This window comes from Taudactylus pleione, unplaced genomic scaffold (assembly GCF_031769625.1).
Source record: "Taudactylus pleione unplaced genomic scaffold, aTauple2 ptg000111l, whole genome shotgun sequence".
NCBI classification, from domain to species: Eukaryota; Metazoa; Chordata; class Amphibia; order Anura; family Myobatrachidae; genus Taudactylus; species Taudactylus pleione.
The window spans coordinates 682,068-705,600 of NW_028284513.1; the positions used below are offsets into that span (position 1 = coordinate 682,068).

Sequence of the window (23,533 nt, forward strand, 5' to 3'; positions counted from 1 at the left end):
TGTTATTCATGAGATCGCCTTTCTAACCCTGGCATGATGACGTTAAAATATCGTTTTTATTTATTTTGTTCATGTTAGATATACGGCTGCCACTTGGCCATATGCTGCTTGATAATTGGGCCAACTTTCAAATCAACATGACCAAGAATACATTCAGGGCAGCACTAAAGCACTTAGCATCTACCACAAATAAGGCTCACCGGTAGTTACCAGCGGGCTCCACCAACTATTACTTTCACTAACCATGAAGTGCCATATTTTAATTGGCCAGGCCTTCTTTCCACATATTCACTCTTCATAATGATACTGGACCACCCCAATCTTACTCTGCCTCACGTTGCCTCTGCTTAACACAAGCATCTTTTGAAGGCCACTGACACAGAACCCTTCTCAAAGTTGTGTCTCACTGGCCCGCTAACCCACAGGACTCATTGTGTTTTTACCATGCTGTGTCATGGTTAACTGCTGCTGAGGGCGTTCTCCCAGTGCCTCTGGGTCATTGAAAAGGGCGCACCCTTTAGAAGAACTTATTCCCATCTTCTGAGTATTCAGAAAGCACTTCTGCATGTTCACTCTTCACGTGCCGATGTCTCATCCATGCCAGGCATGGCTTCCAAGCTCACTCCAATATGCACAGCCGAGAAGGAAGCCATGGTGTGGAGCAGCATAAGCACCAGCACGCACAGCTTTAGTCTGGTGTTTCCGAGGCGGGATCCCGCTGAGACCGGCAGCAGAGATGGTTTGTGATGATGATGGTAAGGATGTAAGTGATGGTGCCGATGGTGAGGGTGCTGGTGGTGACGACTGCGGTGTTGGTAGTACATGGATTGGGAGTTCAAAGATTTGGTTGATGTGTTGTGAGCGCCGCTACCCATGGTGTTGCAGGAATGCCATCGGACATCACAACAAACCGCATCTGTGTTAGACATATGGTTTTCTAGCAAATCTGTGGGAAATATAGAAAAGAGCGGAAAAATACTTCAGGATCAATAAAACCCTTATACATCCTCTATAACAACAATTTGTGTGCAATCAGTTTATTTAAAGTATTTATAAAGTTTTTTGATAATTGCGCATATATATATATATATATATTTAGGATTAACACTGTTTATTATATCATAATACGCACCCTCCAACTGAGCACTGTACTGGCCTACATTTCACTCTTTGTTTATGCCATCATAGCTACATTTTAGCCATTATGTTTTTAAATAATATGGCCTCTGTTAGTTTGTTAGGGAAAACATTGTTCTCTTTTCATGTAGTGTTATTTGGAAAGATATAACAAATAGTTCAACAGGAGAATAATTGAAAATGCAACAAAAATAGGTATTTTACTTATGGTTCAAAGAATGAAGTTAACATAGAAGTTCACAGAGAAATTAATACAATTAATGAGATGACAAGTGGGATCTTCTATAGATTGGAGAAAATTACATATCATATTCCCCAGCACAGGAAAGGAGGCCCAACTATACTATATACAGCTCCCAGCACTGCAAGAGTCAAACAGATGTTTAACCTTGACTTGATGGTGGAATTGATGCTATGTATTATGAGAGAGAGAAAATTGTGAGATATAAATCACCAACCAATCAGCTTCTAACTTACATTTTATAGGCAGTGTTTGAAAAATGACAGTTAGGAGCTGATTGGTTAATACTTTTTCTCTCATAATTTTATCTCTAATCAAGCTTTGATACATAGGCCCCATAATCTCCAATTAACAGTTACAAGACAAAAATAAAAAGCACAAACAAGTATCTGTAAAAAACAGAGATGCTGTATAAGATTAATAGGCAGAGACATCAGTGTACTGTATAGGACTATAGATAATGCTGCAACATAGCACTGGACCTCTGCGTTCATAAAATAGCTTCAATATACAACAAAAACTAGAAGTAAAAAATAAAAATGGTGTGTTGCGCTTGTATTTCTGCAGCTCAATAAATAGTGGTCAGATTAAAAATATGGGTATATGAGCGCTGGTATGGATTAGAATTGGTGGGCCGCACAAATAAAAATATATGAATGTAATGAATAATCAGTAATCAATAATAAAACAAAACAAACAAACAAAAAAACCAAAACAAATTTTTTTTTTTTAAATAAATGAAAAATAATAATTAATAAAAAAACAAAGATGAAAATAGAAAGAAAAAACAGCAAAGGAGAGAAAAGGCATAAACAGTATTATGGAATTAATGTTTATAGTCTTTATAGACTAGTTGGGGGTGTGCCAGTCCTGCATGTACCCCACGGGGGGTCCGCTGTGCTTTTGCCACCTAACTCACCCTAACTAGCTTGGCGTTGACTGCTGACTTCAGCTGCAGATTCCCATCTGAGCCGCGATCACATGTCCCACCGGGCTGGCGCCGCTTGATGACAGAGGGCGTCGGGGGATGTTCAGTGGGCTTGTAGCGGCAGCGGCAGTTGTTCTTTTCCTGGGCACTCCTTCCAATCACCAACGCGTTTCGGACCTTCCACGGGTCCTTTGTCAAGGATGGAGTGGGCCTTAGTATGGCTTTATTTATAGTGTGACTAATTAGTAAAAAGAGTTAAAACCCGGATATCCGGTCCCGGAGTTTGCAGGAGGGTTGGAGGCAAGCACATGTTCTTTTTTCTGTGCCTGACTCCATTTTGGTTTATGCCAGAATGGTGTAGATTGAGAAAAGTTAAAGAAAGATAAGCAATGATATGAAACTAACAAAATAAGAATAAATATAAAGATAAATAAAGATAATAACATAAAAAATAATAAATAATAAATAAAAATAAAATTAAAATAAAGTGAAATAAAATGAAAAATAAAAATAATAATAATAATTGCTAGTGAATCATGAATCTAAAAACAGAGGCACACTCATTCAATACAAAAACACAAAACAAGAAGAAGAAAGACCAGTCTCATTCATAACACAGTTCAATAGCAATTACAAACAGATCGAAAACATCCTTATGAAACACTGGAATATATTGAGGCTAGATGAGGAAGTGAAGAAGATACTCCCAGCACAACCACGTATTATATACAGGAAGGCATCAAACCTCAAACAACAACTAACGAAAAGCTTCTACGGGACCCAGAACAACAAAGAGAAAATAAATAAAGCTTCATAGGGCTTCCATTTTTGCAAAAGTTGCACTGGCTGTAAGAACTAGATTAAGGACACCAACAAGAAAACAGAATTCAATTCAAACCAAACAGGACGAAAGTATCCAGTTAAGGATTCCATCTCATGTGAATCCGAAGGAGCGATATACCTATTAGAGTGCCCATGTGGCATTCAATATATCGGCCAAACAAAAAGAAAAATAAAAGTACGAATATCAGAACATATATAAAACATCAAGAAAGGCCTCACTACTCACAGTGTATCAGCCCATTTTTTAAATAACCACAATAAGGACCCAAGAGGATTGAAGTTTATGGGTATCGAAAGAGTAACACAAAACTGGCGAAGTGAGGATCTGATCAAAACATTAAAGAAAAAAGAAACAGAATGGATCTATAACCTCCACACATTGGAACCGTATGGACTGAACATTGATATAGAATTAAAAGCATTTTTATAAGTATTTTAAAATCAAAATAATAATTTTTAGATTCATTATTCACTAGCAATTATTATTATTATTTTTATTTTTAATTTTATTTAACATTATTTTAATTTAATTTTTATTTATTATTTATTATTTTTTATGTTATTATCTTTATTTATCTTTATATTTATTCTTATTTTGTTAGTTTCATATCATTGCTTATCTTTCTTTAACTTTTCTCAATCTACACCATTCTGGCATAAACCAAAATGGAGTCAGGCACAGAAAAAAGAACATGTGCTTGCCTCCAACCCTCCTGCAAATTCCGGGACCGGATATCCGGGTTTTAACTCCTTTTACTAATTAGTCACACTATAAATAAAGCCATACTAAGGCCCACCCCCTTCATCCTTGACAAAGGACCCGTGGAAGGTCCGAAACGCGTTGGTGATTGGAAGGAGTGCCCAGGAAAAGAACAACTGCCGCTGACGCTACAAGCCCACTGAACATCCCCCGACGCCCTCTGTCATCAAGCGGCGCCAGCCCGGTGGGACATGTGATCGCGGCTCAGATGGGAATCTGCAGCTGAAGTCAGCAGTCAACGCCGAGCTAGTTAGGGTGAGTTAGGTGGCAATAGCACAGCGGACCCCTCGTGGGGTACATGCAGAACTGGCACACCCCCAACTAGTCTATAAAAGCTATAAACATTAATTCCATAATACTGTATGCCTTTTCTCTCCTTTGCTGTTTTTTCTTTCTATTTTCATCTTTGTTTTTTATTAATTATTATTTTTTATTTATTTAAAAAAATATATTTTTTTGTTTTGTTTTTTTTTGTTTGTTTTGTTTTATTATTGATTACTGATTATTCATTACATTCATATATTTTTATTTGTGCGGTCCACCAATTCTAATCCATACCAGCATTCATATACCCATATTTTTAATACAACAAAAACTACAGTAAGAGTCCCAGTGAATAACTGGTAATAACCTTCCTACTCAATACAGAATTATTTTGATGTCTTTTCAAATGTGCACAGAATAATTAACCACATTATTAAGAAATATGCTGTAATGTTCATTCTTGCAATTAAGCCACCAGTGTTTTGCATGCAGATCAGTGTTTAATTTTTCTGGAGAAAAACAGACCTTTCATTTGCAATGTGCTCTTTTTTTGCTTATTACTGTATACTTTGATATGAAACCATATGCTGCCCTTTAGTAGCCTTTAGAACTATGGGCCTGATTCAGACCCGGTCGCAAGCGTTGAGCGCTCGCAACCGGGTCGATGGTGGGCCAGAGAGCATGCGCACAACGGAGCCGGCTCCGTCGTGCGCATGCACGAGATCCAGATAGCGATGGGCAATCGCTCCGGGTCTCGCATTAAAGGGGGCGAGCTGTCGATGTTGAGTGACAGCTAGCCCCCTTTGGTGGGTGGGCCGGGGGGGGTGGCTGCCCAAACGGAGGCGTTCCCATGAGAATGCCTCCCATTTGGGGGCGGCCCCACTGACATCATTCCGGCTTTGTTAGAGCCAAAATCTCTCTGGGGCTTACGGCCACGAGACCCTACCATAAGGGTCTCGTCTCAAGCCCGATGGTCGCGATGGTCTTGACCATTGTGACCATCATCATGGCCGCTTGCTATAGCTCGCTATAGCCCATGAGCTGAAGTGACTTACCACTGCATATTCTGGGGGTCCAGAGGCCACCCTGCTGCTTCAATGCTTAGCTATTAAGTGCAGGCTCTGAGATATCTGCAATAAGGTTGGTTGGCAACCCGGAGAAGGGAGAGGGGGGGGGGCAACTCTCCCTCCTGCAGTCCAGCTCCCTCGAAGCATGGAGAAGCACATTGCTAACAATTGACTAGTGAGCTAGTGATAGTGTACACACTCTAGACTAGCTCTACAGTCAGACAGTGGTGGACTCCCTGTTCATTTTATCTTGTAGTGATGCTCAATAATATATATATATATATCAGAGAATCCAATAATCTGGCTGCCCCTTCTGGGAGGGGGCAGCCAGCTCGGCAAAATCGGGGGGCGTGGCCGGAACTTGTGGGTGGAACTGGGGACAGGGTTGTGGGTGGAACTGGGGACAGGGCCACGCGATTGCGTCATTTTGGCCACGCCCCCGCTACACAAGGCCAATAAGCCCGGCATTGCGAAGCAGGGGGCGGGGCCAAAATTACGTGATTCAGCGTGAATCGCGTCACAGGCCGCCCTGCTGCCGGGGATTCTCTGGTAAATACGGTAGGGGGCATGAGGGGTCAGCAGCTGCCTGGAGACTTGCCTGCCTTCCCGGGAGGCCGGGAGCGGCACCCGATTTTCAGGAGGGTAGGCAAATATGATATATATATACATATATATATATATATATATATATACACACACACACACACACATACATATACAGGGCCGTAACTAGGGGTGCAGTTTTTGCATAATTTTATGGATTCACAATATGTACTAAAAGGCTACTTAGCTAATATCAATTTAGAATACAGTCTAACGTCTATATACCACAATCCAAAAAAACTAAGCTTTTCTAAATTTGGCCCCATTGGTTTATACCATGCTTAGATGCTGTAAACCGCTTTATACCTCTGGAGGCATTTTCGCAGGAGAGGGGTCTTATGCATACTTGCCGACATTGGAGTTTTCCTCCCCGGGATAGCCCGGTGAGGAGAAGCAGGTGGGAGGTATTGGGGGCGGGACCGGCCGGACTGCGTCATTAAGCTCCGCCCCTCATGACAATTTGCCTTGAACAGAGCATATTTAAATAGGGGACGGAGCCAAAATCACGCGATTCTCATAGAATCGCGTCATTAGGTCACGCCCCCTACTTGCGGACCCGTCGGTCTGCAAGAAAATTCTCCTTATTCTGCCCACTTCGTTAGGAAGTGGGCAGAATGCGGGAGAAGTGCCTACCCTTCCGGGGGTGTGGGGAGTTACTCAAAAAATTAGGAGCCTCCCGCGACCTCCGCGAGGGTAGGCATGTATGGTCTTATGTTCCCTCGCCCGCAGCCTCTGTCCAGCTTTTGTATCTGATACTGCACTGCAATTTCACATTCTGCATTGCTTTTCCCCAGCAAATTTGCATTTTTTTGGTGCACACTCATCTGAACCAGGTGAAGGTAGGGAAATTCTTCGATTTAAGAGAAAAATATTGGGACACAGGGCCTGATTAAGAGATGGACGGATTTACACAGTCGCACACAAGCGGCTGTGCGAATCCGTCTATCTCACATGCAAATGCAGAAGAAGGGGTCAGATACCTCCTTGCTGCATTTGCGATCCCAGCACTGCGACTGAAATCTCTGAATCAGGCCCACAATGCAGAACCTATGGTATACCTTGGGGTTTAATTAGTATAATTTGGCCAATAAAAATGTAAATTTTCAGGTGAATTCCGCTAAAATGCTCAAAAATAGGTTAAATAATGTGGAACATGTATGCAGAGGTGTTGTATTGAAGGGCAATTGGCTTTTGAACTTGCAGATAAAAACTAAAAAGTGCTTGTCAAAAACTTTACAAAATTGTATAAAACACTGACAAACCACATGGAACACACTGTAATGCCCAAGGCCATCTTAACAGCAAAGCAATGCACTGGGGCCCCTACCCACCCATTCACGGGAATAAAAATGTAATTGGTCAATAAAATTAAACCTTTAGATTTACTGGTACTTTCAACAAAATCATTGTTTAAACCATACTTGCCTACTCTCTGATGGGAGGCTCTTGATTTTTCAGGTAACCCCCAGCACCACCAGAAAAGTGGTACTTCTCCTGCCTACTTCCTAGTGAAGTGGGAAGAATGAGGAGAATTTTCCTGGGTATCAGCAGTCTGTGAATAGGGGATGGAGCCTAATGACGTGATTCTATGGGAATTGCATAATTTGGTCCTGCCCCCTTTTAAAATATATGGTATATGCGCCATTTTACCGTAAAGCGGAGGGGCTTAATGACTTTGCCAACCCACCTGCATCTCCTATCCGTGCTTCTCCCAGAGAGGAAAATCAGAAAGTAGATAAGTATGGTTTGCTTTAAACATAAAAAATATGATGTAAAGCAAACATTATCAGCCTTGAAAAACACAAACATTTCAACATATAAATGATAACTGCAGCCTACACATATATACATACACACAGTCACACACATACTGTACCTATGTGCAGTCACATATTTGTATAGTCACACACATACATAGTCACACAGCCACATATACATATAAATACATACATACAATCAATCACACACATAAATACAGTCACACACTTACACATACATACAGTCACACACAATCATACATATATACATATACACATGCACATTACACACCTACAGTATACACATACATAATACATATATGCAGTGACATGCATATATTCAGTGACACACGCATATACACATACATAGTCACACACATATACAGTATATACAGTCGCACACACATACAGTGCATCCAGAAAGTATTCAAAGCTCTTCACTTTTTCCACATTTTGTTATGTTACAGCCTTAATCCAAAATGCCTTATTCCTCGCTGCCTTGGTGTCATCCTTGACTCTGAACTGTCCTTTGTTTCCCACATTCAATCTGTCTCTAAATCTTGCTACATACATCTAAAAAACATATCCAAAATTCAACCACATCTCACACAAGACACTGCAAAAACTCTAATCCATGCACTCATTATTTCCCGCATTGACTATTGCAATAGTCTCCTTTCTGGTCTTCCCAAAAACAAAAACAAGCTATCGCCATTACAATCCATTATGAATTCAGCTGCGAGGCTTATCTTCCTTGCCAAACGTTCATCGTCTGCTGCCCCGCTCTGTCAGTCCCTCCATTGGTTGCTGGTTTTCTACCGTATTCGGGGCCTGATTCAGAGCCGGACGCTCTGACCAGAGCGCTCGCTCTGAATCAGGGCCCTCCTACATGAAAATAGTGCGGCCTCTTGGACGCTCGCATAGCTGTGGGTGACCACCCACAGCGTATGCGAGGGGCCAAAAAGATGGTCGCGATGGTCAAGACCATCGCGACCATCGGGCTTGCGACAAGACCCTGCGGTAGGGTCTCGGTGACCGCAAACCCTGGAGTGATTTTGGCTCTATCAGAGCAAAAATCACTCCCACAGAAATCACTAGTGATGTCAGTGGGGCCGGACCCAGACGGTAGGCGTTCCCATGGGAATGCCTCCGTCTGGCAGCCAAGCCCCCGGCACGCCCACCAAAGGGGGCATGCTGTCAGTCACCACATCGACAGCACGCCCCCTTTGGTGCGAGACCCGGAGGAACAGCTTGGTTGTCGCTGTCCGGGTCTCGCGCATGCGCACGACGGAGCTCCCTCTGTCGTGCGCATGCGCATTGGGGTAACATCGACCCACTTGCGAGCGTTCCTGCGCTCGTGAGCGGGTCTGAATGACCCCCTCACTACAAAATACTTTTACTTACACATAAAGCCATTAACCAAACCACACCAAATACATCTCTTCACTCATCTCAAAATATCTCCCAACCCGACATCTGCGCTCAGCACAAGATCTGCGTCTCTCATCCCCACGCATTACTTGCTCCCATTCACGGTTACAGGACTTTCTTGGGCTGCACCCACTCTATGGAATGCCTTACCACGCACAATAAGACTTACCTCTAGTCTCCAATCCTTCAAGCGTTCCCTGAAAACTCACCTCTTCAGGCAAGCTTATCAGATTCCAGAACCGCCCACATAACCTTCATAACTTCCATGTCTAATTACATCCCTTTCACAGTCCTCACATAACCTCACTCATTGTCTTTCTTTCACATCCTTCTGACATTTGGCCGAGACTCCTGTGTGACTGGATCATGCAGCCCACCAAGAAACTCTGGGCCTGATTCAGAGCCGCACGCTATTTGTGCTCGCTCAATCAGAAAAAGGGGCCGGCTATTTAAATTGAGCGCTCGCTCTTTGCGGTCTGTTGACGCCTCTATGTCTGAGCGAGCGAACTAAACATGCACTCGCTATTTTGTAAAGACGCCCCCTGGCTGCTCACATCCTACGTCATCTCCACTATTTATTTGATTAATCGAGTACATCGAAAGGCATCTGAACTGCTCGCAGTGCTTGTGGTAGGTTTATCCTACCGCAATCATGCGAACAGTTCAGGCTAAGAAACAACCAAGTGATGTGGTCGATGGCGCTGCTTTGTTAATTATGCACACCCTTAAAATGCCCGTTTTGACCGTTTTGCACGCCTGCGTTCGGATCTCCACTCCCCGTTTTCAAGCACCTTCCCCTGTTACCACCCACAAACGCCTCATCCTGTCACTCAAATTAGCAGGCACTCGCTATTTTGCGTGCGCTTGATTTCCGATCGCACTGACTGGTTGGCGCATGCGCATTACGATCCATACGCATGCGCAGTTGTGCGAACATCGCTCGGAGCGAACGAGCGGCCGCTTACGAGTGGCTCTGAATCAGGCCCTCTGAACTTTGGCTGGACCAAAATTGCAATATATAGCACCTATCCTTGTGTATCAATGCCTATTTCCATATAGATTGTAATCTTGCGAGCAGGGCCTTCCTACCTATATATCTGTCTGTTATTACCCAGTTTTGTTCTATTAATGCTTACAATTGTAATGCGCAATGGAATATGCTGCGCTATATAAGAAACTGTTAATAAATAAAATAATACAATAAATAAAATTGAATAAATTCATTTTTGTCCTCAAAATTCTACACACAATACTCCATAATGACAATGTGTAACAAGTTTTTTTTTAATTTTTGCAAATATAATAATAAAAAAAAAAACCTAAGAAATCACATTTACATAAGTATTCACAGCCTTTGCCATGAAGCTCAAAATTGAGCTCAGGTGCATCCTGTTTCCACTGATCATCCTTGAGATGTTCCTACAGCTTAATTTAGTCTACATGTGGTAAATTCAGTTGTTTGGACATGATTTTGAAAGGCATAGACCTGTCTATATAAGGTCCCACATTTGACAGTGCATGCCAGAGCACAAACCAAGCATAAAGTCCAAGGAATTGTCTGTAGACCTCCGAGACAGGATTGTTTCGAGGCACAAATCTGGGGTGTACAGAAAAATATCTGCTGCTTTGAAGGTCCCAGTGAGCACAGTGGCCTCCATCATCCGTTTGTAGATTGATGCTGCATGAGCAGGAGGACAGAAAGCAGAATATATCTCTGACACTGTATCTCCTGCTTTTCTCATTTGGCAAAAGCTGCAAACCATTTTTGAACATCCTGTAGCCCACCAGAGAGGGATTGCAAGATCCCTCTATGGAAGCACAGCCCCATAGCAGGTGGGGATGGCTACTGCAGAAGCTGGTGGACAGAGATACAGTATATCTGCCCTCCTCGGTACATTGAGAAATATTTAATTCTGTCCTTGAATATTGCGGAAACCGCAGTTTACACACACACACACACACACACACAACAGTCCCTGATGAAGCACAGTGTCAGTGCCGTATCAGGACGGCAGTGCGCCCTGTGCTGCACTGCCACCCCTCTCGTTCCCCCCGCCCCCTCCCCCTGAGCGCATACCATTTCCGCCAGAGGTTGGGTGGAGGATGGGGGTGTTCCTTGGCACTGCCGAGCAGCGCTGCAGGATGTCTCTTTATTGAGACCTCAGCAGCCGGGAAGTCTGCGGCTAGTGACCTTCGAGTATTCCGCCCTGTGCGGAGGCACCGGCCGCACCGCCCTCCTTATGGCACTGCACAGCGTCACATGCCAAGGAAATGTGTTGGACACACATCCCCGCCTACAATTGCACTGCTATCATGTTTATGCACCGATGCCATGGCCAGGGAGGAGGGGGGTGCACGGCCGAGGGGGAAAGTGGGCCCTCATGCTGCTGTAGAAGGGAAAAAAATTCTGCTACAGCAGCACACACACACATCAGATGGCTGTGGACCTATTCTGATGGTGGGCCTGGAGATGTAGCTCCATCAGCCCCATTATTAATCCGGCCCTGCTGACAAGATCACATCCCATGCAACAGTACCACCCCCCCTGCGTCCCTCGTTTGTATGGAGGATCTCCTCCTCCTGCTTCAGATCACTGGGAGTGATGTTGCCAATGACATCATTCCCAAAATCGCTCCCCAGAATGACGTGCGAACAGTAATCTGGGGTGCATGTGCCTAAAGGTGGTAGGGGGGAACATAGTTCCCCCCAGAGCACATATATATTGCAAGCGCAGAGATCAGCTGGAGCAGGAGGGACTGATGATCAGTCTGTGCTCTGCAATAAGGTGAGGGGGTAGGGCTATGACTCAGGAGAGAGTATAATTACCTATTTAAATTAATTCCGGAGAGGAGATGCAACTGACAGCTTCGGGCCATTTAGCCTCCCTCTCTTTGCAGACCCACCCATCGCGGCATTTTGTGGGGCCAAATGACGTAGAGAGCCCGGCTCGACATGGTAAAATGCAGCAATTTGCAAATCTGCGAGGAGGGGAGCTGGGCTAAATAATGAGATTCTCATCATTCTAGCCCTGCCCCTCCCCTCCATATGGACCTGCAAATTCCCTGTATAATCTCCCCATCCCACTGAGGAAGTGGGCAGGATGCTGGAGATCCGCCTACTCTTCCAGGGGTGCGGGGAACAACCTGAAAATTATGGAGCATCCAGCAACTTCCAGTAGAGTAGGCAAGTATGGGGAGTGGTCGATATAGGGGAGGTCATCTTATGGCACTGGGGGTGGGTTATGTTACCCCACAAAAAGGTTTGCAGAGCGGGCCGGCCTGGGAGGACGCTGCACGGAGGAGCAGGCCGGAGCTGGGATCAAGGTAAGCGGACTTTTCTTTGTGTGTGTGTGTGTCTTGCCGGGCAGGGGGCACTGCTGGGGGGACTACCACTAAGGGTACTGATGGGGGGAGGACGGACTAATACTAAGGGCACTGAGGGGGGACTACTACTAAGGGCACTGGGGGGGTGGACAAACTACTACTAAGGGCACTGGGGGGGACTACTACTAAGGGCAGTGCTGGGGGGAGGACTACTACTAAGGGCACTGCTGGGGGGGATTACTACTAAGGGCACTGCTGGGGGGGACTACTACTATGGGCACCGCTGGGGGTACTACTAGGAGCACTGCACGCTGGTGGGACCATTACTGGGGGACATTGCATAGAGGGGGATTACTACTAGGTGCAGTGCTGGGGGGACTACTACTAGGGGCACTGCTGGGGGGACTACTACTGGGGGCACTGCTGGGGGGTTGGACTGGGGGCACTATATAAGGGGGTCTACTACTGGGGCATTATGTAAGGGGCACTGCATAGGGAGACCACTACTGGGGGCACTGTATAAGGGGCACTACTGGGGGCACTGTATAAGACCCCTGACAATGAGCAGGTAATTTAAAAGTAATTAGGGGCAAATATGTAAGTGGCACTTTGGTAATAGGCATTACAGTGTGTGGCATAATGTTTAATGGGCATTATGGTGTGTGGAATAATGTGTAAGGGGCATTACAGTGTGCAGCATAATGTGTAATGGGCATTACTACAAGGAGGAAAAATACTGTAAACTGTCTAGGGGGCATGGGGTCACATTTTTAACTTTTGTACTGGGAGCCAAATTGCGTATAAATGGCCCTGTAATGATTTTACCAAAATGCCATGGGGGGGTGGGGTGGGGGGCTGGGGCATCAGGAACATTTTTGGCAGGGGGGAGCAAAATTTATAGCTACACCACTGGGGTGAGGGTTGATAATGCTTGGGATTTTTCGCCACTGGGAGGGCTATTTTTGATGGGTGGGTGGGAGGTGTTTTTACAATGAGGGCCAATGGACATGGGGGGGGGGTGAAAAATACCACCTAGGTATATATATTTTTTAAATAAAATATTTAAATATATATTTTTTTAACTACAATTTCTGACCATTTTTTGGGGGGAAAAAATTGTCAGTTAAGTGGTTAGTGCCTTTCAAGCATGGAAAGTAATCATTTTTGTCCTACTTGGGTGTAGCTGAATAGTTAACTAGTAAGTGTCATTAAATGACTTCTTTGTATGTCACAAAATAGTGATTAAAGGTCCATCTTACTATACCCATGCACCTAGTCTATTTGAAAACTCCTACTAGATTAAGGATTGTTTACATAATATTCTAGATGTTCAGTGTTAGTTAAAAGTAAAACTAACATAGCATAGCATGCATACTAGCAAATAGTAATATATATATGCAACAGTGAGGTTAAGGTAAGAAAACAGAAGCACTATAGTGTAGCTTAAGGAGGGGAGTTGGTTCTTATTTCATTTCAGCCCAGGACCTGCTTTCATCTCTTAAATGGATGTGGGCGCAGATAGAAACAATTACCACCACTTTCTGCAGCTGGGATGAAGGATGAAAATGTGCTTTAAAGTTGTCTTTGACTGACCTCTAACAAGTTGATTATGCTGCTGAAATTTCCTATTATTAATACAGAATACTGGGGTTATGTAATGCAACATTTTGCTGTGAGAATTTGTCACTGTATACAGTTTTGTTACTTTGTAGTTATGCTGGTTTGATCAGAATCTCTTTCTGTAAGCAACCCATTGGTTCTCACCTGTACAGATGAAGCCAGGTAACCCTCCATATATTAGGTCGTCATTGTCAGGTAGTATGAAGGGACAGCGGGTTTGCACCTCCAGGCAGTACTGCTTGCAGGGAATGCCATTACGACAATGTCGCTGGGTCACATTGAAATACTCTGAGCACAGCCAGGCTTTGTAGACAGCCTGTGTAGGAAGAAGAGCAATGATGTGCAGTTAGAATAGAATTACTTTTTCACATATAAGAGCATTTATAATAATCAGCCCATTTTACAACAATGATTTATATTTATTTTTATACATAAAAAGCAAAACAAATAAACTGGCTCTGAATTAAACAGGCGGTTTAGGAAATTCAGGAAGTACATCAGATTTGCAGACTACCAACAATAACAGAGTACAATGAGACCTGAGGTATATTTACTAAGCTAAGGATAGAGAGGGCACTCATGAGAGAGCCTACACACACAGCCTCAATTGGAGGAGGCCACAGTTAAAACAAGAGGAGCTAGTGTAGCTCAGAGTGGCATTGGGACAGTTGTGTGGGGACTATACTGTAGGTGGGAGTAAGATAAACTATAAACGCTCCCCAAAAGGAGTGCGGCAAATGTACAGCGGCAAGAGAGGAAGAAGAGGAAAGAGAAGCACTTGAGACGGGGTAGAAGATGAAGAGGACAGAGGAGGAGAGAAGGGCTATGAGAATTGTAGAGAGAGCGTATTATGCCTGTAAGAAGCACAATCTGTGTGTGAAAGAATTTGGAGTAACATGTATTGGCAACTATTTATTAGCAGATCCATTTAATAAAAAGTTTTACAAATTGTCTGGCTTCTACATTTCTAAATAAATTGCTGTACACTGCATAAAATGACAGTATTATGTACAGATTATGATTTTAAGTACTGGATATATTATGTGCCCATCTACAGTACATATCAGAAATATCAGAAAACAAAGGCAAGAAGAGTTTTCTAGAGGGCATCAAAGAAGTAAACAGAAGTGAAGAAACACCACCTAGTGGATATGTTGTTAAATACACAACATGATGCAGATGTATATCACAAAGCAGTATACACTCCTTAGGTTCATTATATGTAATGTAAGGACACATTATTTTGAGCGGCTGTGTATGTTAAATAATAAATTAGCAATATACCATTTTATGTGCCGTCTGTTGCTTCTTTTTCGTGATTATATATATATATATATATATATACACACACTATACATATATATATATATTATATATATATATATATATATACACACACTATATATATATATATATATATAAAAAAATATATATATACCAAGAATATAAATACCAATATTGCGCTAGTGCCTGTCAATCATCAGATGGTATCATTTATCTGGTAGTCAAATAAGGCTGCAGATCCCCAAAAAGGTCCTTTGCCAAAAAGGTCCTATGGAATTAACAATGATAACGTTGTTTTTTGGGGAGCACCTAAACTAAATTATACAACTCTCTATGGGATCCAATTCCCCCTTTATATAGTATAATACATAGAGGGTCTCGTTCGGACCCGGTCGCAAGTGCTGAGCGCTTGCAACCGGGTCTATGGTTAGGCCCTGCGCACGCGCAGCGGCTGCACTGCGCATGCGCAAGCTCACTACAAAAGGGCCGGCTGTCGATGTTGATCGACAGCTTGGCACGTTTTATAGGCGAGGCAGGGGGGGTGGTTTCACAAACAGAGGCGTTCCTGATGGAACGCTTGCCGTTTTGTGGGCGGCCGCACTGACATCAGCAGTGATGTCAGTGGGGAGCTTCCTGCTCGATCAGAGCAGGAAGCTCCCTGGGGCTTGCGGCTGCCGAGACCCAACCTTAGGGTCTCGTCACAAGCCCCGATGGTCGTGATGGTCTTGGGCATTGCGACCATCACCCGGGTCGGTCGCTAAGCTGTGGGTGGTAACCCACAGCTTAGCTAGCGACCAGGAGGCCGCACTTAAAAAAAGAAGCGGCCACCCTCATTCAGTACGAGCGCTCGCTTCTTGCGAGCGCCTCTGAATGAGGGCCAGTGTTGTGAGGTGATAATGGTGAATTTTATATTCCTCCTGTCAGGCCTACTAAAAGACCTTTTTCAACTACAACTAATAACTTTATTTCCTTTTTATGTTTTTTTAATAAAACTGTGTACTAAAAGGAAAGAAGGTTACTAGTTGTATTTGGGTGAACTCTGGACCTGCTTCAGACCCGCTCGCAAGCGCTGAGTGCTCGCAAGCAGGTCAATGTTGGCCCAGTGCGCATGCGCACGAGGGAGCCGGCTCCGTCGTGCACATGCGCGAGACCCGGATAGCGACGGCCAAGCCGTCGCTCCGGGTCTCGCTACAAAGGGGGCGTGCTGTCGATGATGAGTGACAGCACGCCCCCTTTGGTGGGCGTGCCGGGGGCATGGCTGGCCAGACGGAGGCGTTCCCATGGGAACGCCTACCGTCTGGGGCCAGCCTCACTAGCATCACAAGTGATGTCAGTGGGAGTGCTCTCGGCTCTGATAGAGCCGAAAGCACTCCAAGGCTTGCGGCAGACGAGACCCTACCACAAGGGTCTCGTCGCAAGCCCGATGGTTGCGATGGTCTTGAAAAGGTCTCATAGTAGGGCCGATAGGAGGAATATAAACTTAACCCATATCACCTCACAACACTATGTCACAGGTTCTCAAACTCGGTCCTCAGGACCCCAATCAGTGCATGTTTTCCAGGTCTCCTCGCAGAAGTGAAATAATTAGTTCCACCTGTGGATCTTTTTAAAATGTGTCCGTGAGTAATGAATACACCTGTGAACCTGCCTGGTTATCTGGAAAACATGAACTCTGTGGGGTCCTGAGGACCGAATTTACGAACCTCTGATCTATGTAATAAGGGCATTTGGGTGTAAGTCAATTTTATGACACGCCTCTCTGGCAGTGTATGTCCACTTTAATGCCGTGCTCATAGGTGTTGTTTTCACAATCCCAGCAGCACCTTCACCCACCACTGACACCAATGTCACCGTGTGCCCTATGCACAGACTGCTATGTAGCCTATTCTATTAAAGTGAACGCGGGCCCAATGCACCTCTCTCCCCACCCCTTACCAGCCGCGCCCATGGTGCCACACCTATCTCTACATTGATTATGTAAATAAAGTTTGTTTTTGTCATTGCTCAGCTTTAACTTGATGGATCGAGATGCAACAAAGTGCATATTATTTTGAGGCATTTCCACTACAAAACAATGAAATGCAAATCTGTTCAGTAGTTTTTGCACCAACTTGAAACAAAGTAACAGAAACAACGTTCTTATTATATTAATATAGGTCAGGCCCAGCCAAAAGGTAGATCACAATCTACCGGTAGCTCGTGGAGCTCACGCCAGTAGATCGCGACCAACTTAATCACAGCAACTGGGAACGCTGGCTTCTGAAGCATGCGCGGGCACTTTGTCATGGTATTTTTTGCGAAAATACCGTGACTAGTGTGCGGAGGGGATTTGCAGGGACAGAGCTTTCTCGCAAGCTACATTTGTAGTAAATCCCTGTGATATTGCCTGAATTCACAATGCGAATTCATTCGATAATATCACACTACTATCTGCACTCAATATGCAGATTGTAGTAAATAGAGCCCTATGAGTGTTGTCTGCAGGATAGACCCCATGCCTCTTGCTGCAAGGTCATGCCCCCTTTTCACAAAAAGATTTTTAGTTTTAAAATTAGATCACCAAGTCCAAAAGTCTGGCCACCCCTGGTATAGATAATAATTTGCTAAGGTCTGTCATGCCTCATACAGGTGCAGTGAGAGCTGGATCCCTTTACTAATATTAATATACTGTATATATATATATGTGTGTGTTTGTGTGTGTATACCTCTCTCTTTCTTTCTTTCTCTCTTTCTCTCTCTCTCTCTCTCTCTATATATATATATAACCCCGCCATTGCCTGTCAGAGCTGCCTGTTTGATATCCTTTCTGATGCAGAATTGAACGCAAGTCAGTCATAATTATGCCCGCATTGCATACATGACAGTCAGTGCAATTGGCCTGTGAGCATGAGCGGGATCATGATACCACACATGTGCACAAATTGACAAGCAGTCCAGGCTTCTAGAGACTAGAAACCATGGGAATCGCTCTCTCTGCTACTTGCAGTCTGGACTGGCAGTCCTAGGGGGAGAAAACACATTCCCCTGGGACTGCCTGTCCGGCCATTAGCTGTCCAGTCCCTAGGTAAAATCCTCCACTGCCCTTTAGCCATCAGTGGAGATGTGATACTACATAGCCACGTGTGTATGGCTTAGGAGCATATGCAACATACTTGCCTACCCTCCCAATTCGGCCAGGAACCTCCCGAATATCAGGTGGTGCTCCAGGCAGGCAAGCCTCCCGGCAACTGGCGACCCCTCTGGCCCGCAGCTGGGGTAGTCAATGACTAGATTCACGCTGAATCGCGCCATCATGACCCCACCCCCTGCTTCACAATGCTGGTAATCTCGGCATTGTGTAGCAGGGGCGAGGCCAAAATTACGTGCCCGCGTGGCCCACAAATGATGTTTAATATGTCCGACCACGCCCCCCTGCCATGCCGACCTGCAAAACACATAAACAAACATGTATATACTGTATGTGTAGTGTGGCTACTTTAACATATTGTATTTATGCAGATTTAGGAGTGTGCACAGAAGTTGAATGTATGCTTCACTTCTAACAGGGAAAACTGGTTACAAAAGATACAAGGTGGATTTCATTTTACATGTAGTATTTAAGAAGCTGGTGATAGGTTACTTTAATTATCCCTGTTTTGGCCATTTTGTGTAGCAGAGGCGTATAGGCACTAATACTAATACTGCTTACATCTCATAAAATCTAAAATGTCCAAAACACAGATAATTTTAAAGTAACCTTTTACCAGGTTCTTAAATGCTACTTCCAAAACTAAATGTATCTTATGCCTGTGTGCAGTACCCCTCCAGCAGACCTAGAACCACATCATTTCTTTCTTCAGGATGCGCCATCTCCCGCATGATATTTTTGCAAGATGAAGCTGCTGGCAAAAGGCAGGGAATGGGCCCGCTGCGGGCATATAATTCTGGGTGCAGGGTGTGCAGTGCCTATATACGCCAGTGAGAGTACACATTATACAATGTAACAAATGATGCAACGGTCATCCCAACATCACTAAATCCCAGCACACACGATATAGAGACTACACTCTACGCATTCTTCCAAACGAAGGCCCGATATATTGCGTCCGGAGATTGTATCCATTATTCTTTTCTCCTGTACACAGGTGATGTCTTCAGAGGAGAGATTGGACAATTATATCTTGTGGGCGTGAGATTGTGTGTACACACTACAGGATGTGTAACACATCATTCATTGCATCGTCCCATCTGACATGCAGCTCAGCAGATGGGACGATGTGCTGAACGATGGCAGTGATTGGGCATACACACTGTACAATATGTACAATATATGGACAAGGATCACAATGATATATTGGACAGATCGTGTATCATGTACCCAGCTTTGTAAGTTTGCTAGAGAAGGGTGATTATATTTGTCATCTGTACTACCAATGTATATTATTACACAGAGCACAGTAGACAGCAGAAATTGTTTAAAATAAAACCAGCTTTCAAGGTCTTATTGCTTGGAGTCGGAGAGCAGTAACTGTGTGCGTTCATAACCAACAATACATCCGTGTACATCAGAAGTGCTAGCGTTATCTCTGCCCATAGCCTCTATTCAACGAAGATGGGGCTTTCCCTATTTACCAAGCACCAAAGCCTCCGGGTGTCACAGAGGGACCCTGGACATCCTGGTGAAACGCTACGTCGACTGGCTATCCTTACTGCCTCTTACTTCAAATTTTTTGTTAAATTGTGGTGATAGATTTTCTGTCACTGCGATAAACATCTTCAAAAGACACCTTTATCTCTTCCTTAACTCCAAATGTATCTTTACATTGCCATACACCTAGCCATGTGATGTACAGTATGTATGTTGTACCAACTGATCCTCCATTACAGAGTCAGACTCACACTGTACAGATTACTTTTCTCTTTTAGGCATGTACAAATCGCCAGAGCACATTTCCTGCATTGCACATTGTGCATTGCTATGGAGGTATACAAGAAGAAGCACCCACGGGTAACGGTCCTTTGTGTTACGAACAGTGTCACAAAGTTCTCTGCTGTTTCCATAATTATTTCTATAATTATTTCCTGTTCTTTTGACAGGGATCAGAAAACATACTATTGTCAATATTTAAACCAGAAAACACACTGAATAATGGGAAATGCAATGTGTGGTGATAAAACAGCCCACAGAAAATTAGAGCAACAAAATATTAGCAGCAGAATGGATTTCTTCATATCAGCCGTAACTCTTTCTCTCTCCCACTCACCATATACCCCCTCTCTCCAATATCTCTCTCTCACACTCTCTCCCTATATACAGTACCTCTCTCTGTCTCTCTGTCCCTTCAATATACCTCTCTCTTCCATATCTTGCTATCGCACTCCCCATATACACCTCTCTCCCATATCTCTCGCTCTCCATATGCCCCCCTCTCTCTCCCCATATACCTCTCTTTCTTCCCCATATATCTTTATATTTTTTCCCCATATACCTCTTCCTCATCTCTCTCTCTTCTCCATCTATTTTTCTTTCTATCTTCCCCATCTCTTTCTCCCATATCTCTCTCTTTCTCTATATACCTCTCACTCCCTACCAATATACCTCTGTCACTCTCCCTTCCATATCTCTCTCACTCTCCCTCTCTCACTCCAATATCTCCCTCAGGGCCTCAGTGATAAAAGTCGCACCATATGATAAATGGTGCTCCAGCCAATCAGCTCCCAGCCATCTGTTTGAAAAATGACAGGTGGGAGCTGATTGGCTTGAGCACCATTTGTCATATGCTCATTGTCTCCCTCCCTATATACCTCTCCCTCTCCCATATCTCTATCTTTCACACCCTACCCATATACCTCTCTTTCTCTCTTCACCATCTATATCTCTATCTTTCCCATCTCTCTCTTTCCTATCTATTTCTTTTCCCTTCTCTCTTCCCCATCTCTTTCTCTCTTCTCCAGCTCTTTCTCTTTTCCCCATCTATTTTGTTATCTTCCATACCACTTTCTCTCTCTCTCTCCCCATATACGTTACTTCCACATCTCTCTCTCCCTATATAACTCTCTTTCTTCCCCATCTCTCTCTATCTCTCACTCTCTCTCCTTATATACCTCTCTTTCTTCCCCATCTCTCTCTATCTCTCACTCTCTCTCCTTATATACCTCTCTTTCTTCCCCATCTCTCTCTGTTTCTCACTCTCTCTCCTTATATACCTCTCTTTCTTCCCCATCTCTATCTCTCACTCTCTCTCCTTATATACCTCTCTTTCTTCCCCATCTCTATCTCTCACTCTCTCTCCTTATATACCTCTCTTTCTTCCCCATGTCTATTTCTCACTCTCTCTCCTTATATACCTCTCTTTCTTCCCCATCTCTCTCTATCTCTCACTCTCTCTCCTTATATACATCTCTTTCTTCCCCATCTCTCTCTATCTCTCACTCTCTCTCCTTATATATCTCTCTTTCTTCCCCATCTCTCTCTATCTCGCACTCTCTCTCCTTATATACCTCTCTTTCTTCCCCATCTCTATCTCTCACTCTCTCTCCTTATATACCTCTCTTTCTTCCCCATCTCTCTCTATCTCTCACTCTCTCTCCTTATATACCTCTCTGTCTTCCCCATCTCTCTCTATCTCTCACTCTCTCTCCTTATATACCTCTCTTTCTTCCCCATCTCTATCTCTCACTCTCTCTCCTTATATACCTCTCTTTCTTCCCCATCTCTCTCTATCTCGCGCTCTCTCTCCTTATATACCTCTCTTTCTTCCCCATCTCTATCTCTCACTCTCTCTCATTATATACCTCTCTTTCTTCCACATCTCTATCTCTCACTCTCTCTCCTTATATACCTCTCTTTCTTCCCCATCTCTATCTCTCACTCTCTCTCCTTATATACCTCTCTTTCTTCCCCATCTCTCTCTATCTCGCACTCTCTCTCCTTATACACCTCTCTTTCTTCCCCATCTCTCTCTATCTCGCACTCTCTCTCCTTATATACCTCTCTTTCTTCCCCATCTTTCTCTATCTCGCACTCTCTCTCCTTATATACCTCTCTTTCTTCCCCATCTCTCTCTATCTCGCACTCTCTCTCCTTATATACCTCTCTTTCTTCCCCATCTCTCTCTATCTCTCACTCTCTCTCCTTATATACCTCTCTTTCTTCCCCATCTCTCTCTATCTCGCACTCTCTCTCCTTATATACCTCTCTTTCTTCCCCATCTCTCTCTATCTCGCACTCTCTCTCCTTATATACCTCTCTTTCTTCCCCATCTCTCTCTATCTCGCACTCTCTCTCCTTATATACCTCTCTTTCTTCCCCATCTCTCTCTATCTCTCACTCTCTCTCCTTATATACCTCTCTTTCTTCCCCATCTCTCTCTATCTCGCACTCTCTCTCCTTATATACCTCTCTTTCTTCCCCATCTCTCTCTATCTCTCACTCTCTCTCCTTATATACCTCTCTTTCTTCCCCATCTCTCTCTGGGCGGGATGTACAAGCATCACATTCACAATCCTTACCATTGCATTTCCCCTGTGGGCCCTCCATGCCCCAGACCGACACTGTACACACCCGCTGATACAAGTTACAATATTGACAAGTTAGTACCCAGCATTAGAAATACAGGAATCAACACAGGCTAGGAAGTTATCCTTGGCTCAGAAATGCCTTTTGTTCCAAATATTCAATCTGTATCCAAATGCTATTATGTACATCTAAGAAACATATCCAGAATACGCCCATATCTCACACAAGACACTGTGAAAGCTGTATGCACTCATTATCTCCTGCATTACTGATTGAAATAGTCTCCTTACTGGTCTTCCCATAAACAGACTTTCACCCATACAATCTATTTTGAACAGTGAATACAGCAGCTATACTGATATTCCTCACAAACCTTTCTTTTACTGCTGCTTTCTGTCATGGGTTTCCTCTACTTTACCAAATTCATTATAAAATACTTCCAATTACATATAAAGCTATCAAAAAAGCCGTTGCAAATAAGCCCTCTCGGCTCACCAGGTCCTGGGTGACTTTGTCGCGCCTTGCGTCTTTGCCGATTGAAATGTGCCTCTTATTCACAGAAAATAAAACTGCTAGCGACAAAAATACTCACTAGGCTGTACTGATCAATCTGATGTGTGACGTGTATATCTGTGTGTCCCTGAGTCTGAACCTGTGTAAGACGTGCTATGATGCAGCGGCCGTAGCTTTTTCTCACGTCAAATTCCGCTTTGCTTTGTCTGCTACTTTGTACAAGTTTAAAACTATTTAGTGTGTGGATACACTTTAAGTGGTGCT

At 43.9% G+C, this 23,533-nt stretch overlaps 1 protein-coding gene across 1 annotated transcript in view; it reads right to left on the reverse strand.

The window, feature by feature from the left end:
• Positions 1–569: 569 nt before the first annotated feature.
• The window catches only part of NALF2 (NALCN channel auxiliary factor 2), a 301,769-nt gene continuing 278,805 nt past the window's right edge, over positions 570–23,533 (reverse strand). Inside the window, exons 2-3 of the mRNA XM_088471162.1 lie at positions 14,119–14,290; positions 570–946 (exon numbers count right to left, since the gene is read on the reverse strand). Of these exons, the coding sequence (XP_088327288.1) occupies positions 570–946; positions 14,119–14,290 (549 nt within the window). The remainder of the gene's footprint in view (positions 947–14,118; positions 14,291–23,533) is intronic.